Source organism: Danio rerio, chromosome 11, assembly GCF_049306965.1.
Source record: "Danio rerio strain Tuebingen ecotype United States chromosome 11, GRCz12tu, whole genome shotgun sequence".
Taxonomy (NCBI): domain Eukaryota; kingdom Metazoa; phylum Chordata; class Actinopteri; order Cypriniformes; family Danionidae; genus Danio; species Danio rerio.
Window position 1 is genome coordinate 1,820,694 of NC_133186.1, and position 9,307 is coordinate 1,830,000.

A 9,307-nucleotide genomic window follows, 5' to 3' on the forward strand; every position below is an offset into this window, starting at 1 on the left:
TCTCTGCAACTCTCACATGGAAGCTAAGCAGGGTTGCGCCTATTCAGTACCTGGATGGGAGGCCACATGGGAAAGCTAGGTTGCTGCCGGAAGTGGTGTTAGTGAGGCCAGCAGGGGGCGCTCAACCTGTGGTCTGTGTGGGTCCTAATGCCCCAGTATAGTGAAGGAGACTCTATACTGCTCAGTGAACGCCGTTTTTCGGATGAAATGTTAAACCAAGATCAAAACCAAGATAAAAAATGTAAATTCCCAGGATGTCCTTTGAAAAAGAGTAGGTTTACCTTGCCATCCTGGCCAAATTTGCCTACTGACCTCTGTCTGACCATCCCCATATCACAATTGGCTTCTCTCCACCAATCAGCTGGTGTGTGGTCTGGCGCAAAATGCTGTCGCGTCATCCAGGTGGATGCTGCACACTGGTGGTGGATGAAGAGATTCCCCCCAATGTGTAAAGCACTTTCAGTGTCTAGAAAAGCGCTATATAAATGTAAGGAGTTATTATTTATATTATTATTATTATTATTATTTTATTGTTATCATTAAGGTCTTTTCTTTTTCTGCATTTCTTTTTAAAACACTGTTGGTTGGGTTTTGGGAGCGACGAGTGGGGTGGGGTCAGTCAGTCAGTCAGTCAGTCAGTCAGTCGACAGTGGCCTCTGGTGGATTTACGCACGAACAGCAGGCGCGAATGGCACTCGTGAGAGAAATTTGACACAGCGACCTCACGAAAACAAAATGTTGCAGATGAAAGTGAAGAGGGGGGGGGGGTTGGGGGGGTTACGTGGGCCCCTAATATAATCTCTGGGGGCCCCCAAAATGCGAGGGCCTTTAGAATAATCCTAACTTTCCCCCCTAGCAGCGCCCTTGTATATATATATATATATATATACAGTTGAAGTCAGAATTATTAGCCCCCTTTAAATTTCTTTTTCTTTTTTAAATATTTACCCAATGATGTTTAACAGAGCAAGGAAATTTTCACAGTATGTCTGATAATATTTTTTCTTCTGAAGAAAGTCTTATTTGTTTTATTTCGGCTAGAATAAAAGCAGTTTCAATTTTTTTAAAGGCTTTTTAAGGTCAATATTATTAGCCCCCTTCAGCTATATTTTTTTCAATAGTCTCCAGAACAAACCATCATTATACAATAACTTGCCTAACTACCCTAACCAGCCTAGTTAACCTAATTAACCTAGTGAAGCCTTTAAATGTCACTTTAAGCTGTTTATAAGTGTCTTGAAGAATATCTAGTCTAATATTATTTACTGTCATCATGGCAAAGAGAAAAGAAATCAGTTATTAGAGATGAGTTATTAACACTATTATGATTATAAATGTGCTGAAAAAAATCTGCTCTCTGTTAAACAGAAATCGAGGGAAAAAATAAACAGGGGGGCGAATATTTCTGACTTCATCTGTATATTCTTACATATATATATAATTTTGCATGCAATTAATCACGATAAATCTTTTGACAGCACTAAATTATACCTGTTAAAGTAATCTTTTTTCCATCTTAGATGAACATTCTGATAGTAGATGTCATCATTAAGCAGTTAATCGCTACAATAAGCTGTAAAACCAGCACATGTGTAATAAATCAGTGCTGCGCTCCTGCAGGATCCTGTTCTGGACCGACTGGGACGCCAGCATGCCCAGGATTGAAGCCGCCTCTATGAGCGGACACGGCAGACGCACCATCCATAAGGAGACGGGCAGCGGCGGCTGGCCAAACGGACTCACCGTGGACTACCTGGAGCGTCGCATTCTGTGGATAGACGCCAGGTAACACTTCAAGAATCTATGTGGTTTACTATACCTGTAGGTAACATATAAAATCATTTGTATTCCCAATAATCTTAGATTTTGCTAAAAAATAAACATAATTTAAAGTGAGCTGTTATGCAAAAATCACTTTTATAAGGGGTTTAAACACAGGCAACAGTGTGTGAATCTAATCCCACTTGATGAAAAACACTTTGATTGATATTGTCCCTTTGTACGTGTCATCAGAGGAGGAAAGCCCCGCCCATTAGTGCTGTGCTCATTAGCATAGACAGCACTGAGTGAGAAGCAGCCGTCCATTAGCTATTAGGAGCCACTAGAAATGAAACAAAAACTCGTAGGTATGCGCTGTGGACTTGTCTGAAATGGTCTGTTTGTGTTATGTCTCAGATCTGACGCCATTTATTCAGCCAAGTATGACGGCTCGGGTCTGATCGAGGTGCTCAGGGGACACGAGTATCTCTCGCATCCGTTTGCGGTGACGATGTACGGCGGGGAGGTGTACTGGACCGACTGGCGCACAAACACACTCGCCAAAGCCAACAAGTGGACGGGAAACAACGTGACAGTGGTGCAGAGAACAAACACACAGCCCTTCGACCTGCAGGTCTACCATCCGTCCAGACAACCACAAGGTAAACCCATTTCAAAGAGAATCCCCATATCAGTGTGACGGGGGTAGACAGAAACTGTAATCTAATCCCTAACCATGGCAACACCATAACAACTACCTAGGACACCCTAGCAACCACCTAGCAACACCTGCACAACCACTCAGAACATCATAGCAACTACCTAGCAACACCTTAGCAACCTCTCAGAACACCCTAGCAACACCTTAGCAACCACATAGGACACCCTAACAACACCTAGCAACTCCTTAGCAATTGCCTAGCAACCACTCAAAACACCCTAGCGACACCCTAACATCAACCTAGGACACCCTAGAAACCGCCTAGTAACACCTTGGCAACCACCTAGAGACCACTCAGAACATTCTGGCAACCACCTAGGAACACCTTAGCAACCACCTAGCAACCATTCAAAACTCCCTAGCAACACCATAGCAACTCACCATTTTTAAACCTCTTAAATCTTGTAAAAACTTACATTACTTATAAGTCAGTTTTAAACTTAAATCTTTCAAACGTTATGCTGCATAAAAATTGTATCTACTTTTAAACTTAAAGCTTCCTAACATTTAGAACTACTTTTAAACTTTAAGCTACTTTCAACTTAAAACTGCTATTAAACTTAAACTTATAACTACTTTTAAACTTAAAGCTTCTTAAGTCTTAGAACTATTTAAAACTACTTTAAACCATGAAGCTACTTTAAACTTGAAGCTTCTGAAAACTTAAAACTATACTTAAAACTGCTTTTAAACTTTAAGCTACCTTAAACTTAAAACTGCTTTTAAACTTAAATTAAAACTACTTTTTAAACTTAAAGCGTCTTAATAACTACTTATAAACTTTAAGCTACTTTAAACTTAAAACTACTTTTAAGCCTAAATTAAAACTACTTTTAAACTTGAAGCTTCTTAATACCTAGAACTACTTAAAATTAATTATAACCTTTAATCTACTTCAAACTAATTATAAACTTTAACCTACTTTAAACTTAAAACTGCTTTTAAACCTTAATTAAAACTACTTTTTAAACTTGAAGCGTCTTAATAACTACTTAAAACTACTTATAAACTTAAAGCTACTTTAAAATTTGAAGCTTCTTAATACTTAGAACCACTTAAAACTACTTATAAACTTTAACCTACTTTAAACTTAAAACTGCTTTTAAACTTAAATTAAAACTGCTTTTTAAACTTGAAGCGTCTTAATAACTACTTAAAACTACTTATAAACTTTAACCTACTTTAAACTTAAAACTACTTTAAAATTTGAAGCTTCTTAATACTTAGAACCACTTAAAACTACTTATGAACTTTAAACTACTAAAGTTTACTTAAAAAAATCTTCTAGTCTAAGCTTTCTCAAGCCAGCCTAAAGTTTGTCTTGTCTTGAGTTTTAATCTAGTTAAAACTATTATGTTTAGAAATGTGTTAAAAAAAAATTGTCTTTCCGTTAGATAAAAATTTGGGAAAAACATATACAGGTGGGCTAATAATTCAGACTTCACTTGTATGCTGAGTAAATCAGGCCTGTAGTTGTTTCCACACTGCAGTATTCAGCACTGAACATCATGTTGGAGCTTTAAAAGCAGCTCGACGTCATGTTGACTCAACCTTTAATGCATGAACTGTTGATTAAAGTTGGATTCTGCCGGAGTACAGGGGTCGGATGGAGAGCAGGGTCTTGTCTTGATGGACACTTGTGTTGATGCTGTTTGGCTCTTAGTAAAGCAGCTTGTGAATAAACTTGTCATGATGCTTTAGCTCAGCGACTTCATCTTATTGAGGCCGACATCTGTTTATTCCTGTCAGACTGAGGGGGATGAATAGATTTAGACATGCTTTCACTAGATCTTTAACCTCTGATTTCTCTTTCTTACATACTTTTCTTCGTGCTTCCTACTGCTATTCAAAGTCTTGCATAGATCTAGGATGACCAAAACAAAATAAGCTCACCTGGTCTGAGGACGTGATTGGTTAAAGGGATAGTTCACCTAAAAATGAAAGCAGTTCATTCGTTTTCCTTCGGCTTAGTCAGTTTATTCATCAGGAAGATGAATTCCACATTCCACAGCGGAATGAACCGCCAACTTACAGTGTCTAGCATAAGTATGTTTTACACTGCCCTTCCAGCTGCAACCCAGTACACACTCAGCCACACTCATACACTACGACCAATTTAGTTAATCAATTCCTCTATAGCGCATGGGTTTGGACTGTGGGGGAAACTAGGGACCCAGAGGAAACCCACGCCAACACGTGGAGCTCAAAAATAATACCTTTTCAAAATAAAATTCATATATGCACAGCACAGTTGATGTTTACAAAATCACGATTTATGAATACAACACACAATTCGTGAATTCACAAGTAAAAATCATAATTTTAACATATTTTTGCCAAGTGATTTGGATTCGTTTATTTTATGAATCGTGTTTTGGATTTCCGAATTGGATTTGGTTATATTTGAACTGTGTTTTCAATTTATGAATTGTGAATTGTGTTGTGAAAGTAAGAAATGTGGGTCACACTTTACAATTAGGTTCATTAGTTAATGTTAATTAATGCATTTACTAACATAAAGAATGAACAATACATTTACTACTGTCTTTGTTCATGTTAGTTAATGTTAGTTAATGAAAATACAGTAGTTCATTGTCAGTTAACTCATGGTGCATTAACTAATGTTAACAAGCATTGATTTGGATGTTAATAATGCATTAGTAAATGTTCAATTATGATTAATAAATGCTGTACATGTGTTGTTCATGATTAGTTCATGTTAGTAAATGCATTAACTAATGAACCTTATTGTAAAGTGTTACCGAAATAGGTTTTATTTTTGAGACTGGTCTGGCTCCGTAAATATTGTCCTGTCTTAACCGACCTTTTTATTAATGAGAAAAAATAAATAAAACATTTAATTTAATTTATATTTGTGTACTGACTGTTGAAATACGAATGAAAATATGGTTAAAATCTCTCCTGTTGTATGTCGATCTGGCCTCTGTGAATGTACTTCACCCTTTAAAATCATAAAATTACAGTAGGGTGATTAACTGTAAGTATTTTTCTTCAATGTTTGTGTGCTGTACGAATATGCATAAAAATATGGGTAAAATCTCACCTGCAGTAAGTCAGTCTGGCCTCTGTGAATGTACTACACTCTTTAAAGTCATACAGTTACAGTAGGGTGATTTACTGTAATTATTTTTCTTCAACATTTGTTTACTGTAAAATTATGAATAAGACTATGGGTGAAATCTCTCCTGCAGTAAGTCAGTCTGTGCTATGCGAATGTACTACACCCTTTAAAATCTGGGCTACAGTTAAAGCCATTTTTACATAGAACATTATTATTCATGTGATTTGTTTTTCTTCGAGTGCAGAGTTCATTAACTATTCCAGACACACGAGTTAATCATCCTTTCCTATAATTAATATGAAATGGGTTCCCAAAACATGTATTTGAGTTTGACATTTAAAGTTAATTTATCTTTATCGCCTGCTGGCGTGCAGTGAAGTTCTGACAACACCCGGGGTATCATTTATACTCATTCATTCATTCATTTTCTTGTCGGCTTAGTCCCTTTATTAATCCGGATTGCCACAGCGGAATGAACTGCCAACTTATCCAGCATGTTTTTATGCAGGGAATGCCCTTCCAGCTGCAACCCATCTCTGGGAAACATCCACACACACATTCACACACACACACTCATACAATACGGACAATTTAGTCTACCCAATTCACCTGTACCGCATGTGTTTGGACTGTGGGGGAAACCGGAGCACCCGGAGGAAACCCACGCGTATGCAGGGAGAACATGCAAACTCCACACAGAAACGCCAACTGAGCCGAGGCTTGAACCAGCGACCTTCTTGCTGTTAGGCGACAGCACTACCTACTGCGCCACTGCGTCGCCTAATTTATACACTTTTTTTTTTAATTATTGATTTTGTGGCGCACTTCTGTGTGGAGTTTGCATGTTCTCCCCGTGCTTCTGTGGGTTTCTTCCAGGTGCTCCAAATTCTAAAGACGTCGTAGGTGAATTGGGTGAGCTAAACTGTCCGAAGTGTATGAGTGTGTGTGAATGAGTGTGTTTCCCAGAGTTGGATTGCAGCTGGAAGGGCATCCGCTGCGTAAAACAAATGCTGGATAAGTTGGCGGTTCATTCCACTGTGGCGACCCCAGATTAATAAAGAGACTAAGCCGAAAAGAAAATGACTCATTTAATATTCCAGTTAAATTCACAGCTTTGGATGCAAACAGCATGGATGAATGAAGCTTCAGTCTGACATCAGGTCTCATCTGGAGGTGTGTTTCAATGTTTCGTGTTGATGATGAAATGTGCATGTGGTCTTTTATTTGTGTGTCCAGCGCCGAACCCGTGTGCTGCTCGAGGAGGTCTGGGTCCGTGTTCTCATCTGTGTCTGATCAACTATAACCAGACGTTCTCCTGCGCCTGTCCACATCTCATGAGGCTCAGAGAAGACAACCACACCTGCTACGGTGAGAGAAACACAGACGACAGAGATTAAAATAAACATTTCTGACACATTATTGAGAAATTATTGACATAAGTGATATTATTGTCATTTTAAGGCCAATTTATGCCTGTAATTACACAACAGCATACACAAATAAAGCTAAAATTATTCACCCTCCTTTTTTTTTTTTTCAATTATTTCCCAAATGATGTTGAACAGATTCAGGAATTTTTCACAGTATTTCCTATAATATTTTTTTCTTCTGTAAAAAGTCTTATGTGTTTTATTATAGCTTGGATAAAAGCCGTTTTTAATTTTTTAAACCCAATATTATTCGCCTCCTTAAGCAATATTAGTGTTGGATTGTGTCCAGAACGAACCACTGTTATACAAAGACTTGCCTAATTACCCTAACTTTACCCTAATTACCCTAGTGAAGCCTTTAAATGTCACTTTAAGCTGAATATTAGTGTCTTGAAGAATATCTAGTCTAATATTATTTACTGTCATCATGACAAAGAGAAAATAAATGAACTATCATGAGTCTTTCTTCTGTTGAACACAAAGGAAAATATTATGGAAGTCAATAAGTGTTTTTATTCCAACATTCTTTAAAATATCTTCCTTTGTGTTCAACAAGGATGGGTAAATGATGACAGGATTTAATTTTTTGCGTGAACTATTCCTTATGATGTGTCATAATTAAATTAATATTATTAATTTAGGGGGGAAAGGTGAATGTAAAGATAAATATGATATTTTTTTAAAGATCATATGCTGAAATTAAATTTGGTAGCCCTTTATTTTAGGGTGATGTAGGTAGTTACACGTTCTATTAACTTACTGTAGTAATTGCTCGGGCCAGATGGAATCTGCGGACATTTTTTGCTAGAATTTTTACAAAAAAATCTACTGATATATGCGGAATTATTTTGGGAGTATCGTAACTAAAAACGTAATATATGGAATGAAAAATAGCAGCTTTTTAACTTTTATTTAATGTGTACAATGCAAATCCGTTTAGATCCACTTATTTGATAAGCAAAGCGCACATCTCTCATATAATATCTCTACTAAAATAAATCAAATGAACACTTTTATATTAGTCAATATTAGTTTACTGAAATTAATCTAAAAACGGCGACGCAGTGGTGCAGTAGGCAGTGCTGTCGTCTCACAGCTAGAAGGTCGCTGGTTCGAGCCTCGGCTGGGTCAGTTGGCATTTCTTTGTGGAGTTTGTCTTTGTAAAACTTTTAGTTTGTAACTATTGAACGGATTTGATTGTAAAAATCTGGGAATAGTCTGTCAAATAACAGTGTTTTTCTGTAAACACTTTAATGAAAAATCTGTAGATTTTTCATTTTTTGCACTTTATTTCAGAGAAATAACTAAGCAAAGAAATTTTACCGTAATTTGATGGTTTTTGTTTGGCAGCCGTAGCTGCAGTCATTTAACGTCCCTGCGATTTTTTTTTACAGTTTATTACTTTAATTTTACATATTTTAAATGTACTTAAAAAAACAGAAAAACACTGTGTAAATAATACGCCAATTTTATTGTATAAAACAGAGAAATTGCTTTAATTTGTCATTAATTATAGAGTACATAAAACAACAGTCAAGCTGTTCATTTACAGATGTTGTTTGTCATTTTTACAGACTTTTGAATATAATTTTAAAATAACAGAAAAGATACTGTATAAATAATACTGTCATTTCCCTGTATAAAAACTAAAATGTCAGTAATTTATCTTTAATGATAAAACACCTAAAATGAAAGTCAAACTGTTAATTTAGAGAGAGTGTTTGTCATTTTCCTAAGTTTTAAAAGTAATTTGAAATGACAAAAAATTACTGTAAAAAATGTAGAGATATTTTCTGTAAAAATAGGATTTTTTACAGTGTATTTAACTTAAACAACATGAACTAAGGTTAACTAAGATGAAAAAATACCATAATAAATGTATTTCTAATCGTTTGTTCATGCAGTAACTGAAATGAACTAATGGAGCATAATTTCTCAGATCAGTGATGTTTGTGTGTGTTTGTCCTCAGAGTCTCGTCAGTTTCTGCTGTATGCGCGTCAGATTGAGATCCGAGGAGTGGACATCCATAACCCCTACTATAACTACATCATCTCCTTTACCGTGCCGGACATCGATAACGTGACGGTGGTGGATTACGACGCTCTGGAGAGGCGAATCTACTGGTCAGACGTGCGGACGCAGACCATTAAGAGAGCCTTCATTAATGGCACAGGCATCGAGACCGTGGTGTCTGCAGGTGCGCCATTCATACACAGGAATGCTTGCACCAAGTGTACACACTGTACATTCAGAATTATCTGCCCTCCTGAATTATTAGAAACACTTTATAATAGCTACACACCATAAATCATAGT

The 9,307-nt window shown here is 36.7% G+C and overlaps 1 protein-coding gene across 11 annotated transcripts in view; it reads left to right on the forward strand.

Moving 5' to 3' along the window:
- The window catches only part of lrp1aa (low density lipoprotein receptor-related protein 1Aa), a 225,922-nt gene that overhangs the window by 126,891 nt on the left and 89,724 nt on the right, over window positions 1–9,307 (forward strand). For all 11 annotated transcript variants that reach the window (XM_073916187.1, XM_073916185.1, XM_073916186.1 and 8 more), the window contains 4 exons: window positions 1,621–1,785; window positions 2,176–2,420; window positions 6,798–6,929; window positions 8,962–9,189. In XM_073916187.1, the coding sequence (XP_073772288.1) occupies window positions 1,621–1,785; window positions 2,176–2,420; window positions 6,798–6,929; window positions 8,962–9,189 (770 nt within the window). The remainder of the gene's footprint in view (window positions 1–1,620; window positions 1,786–2,175; window positions 2,421–6,797; window positions 6,930–8,961; window positions 9,190–9,307) is intronic.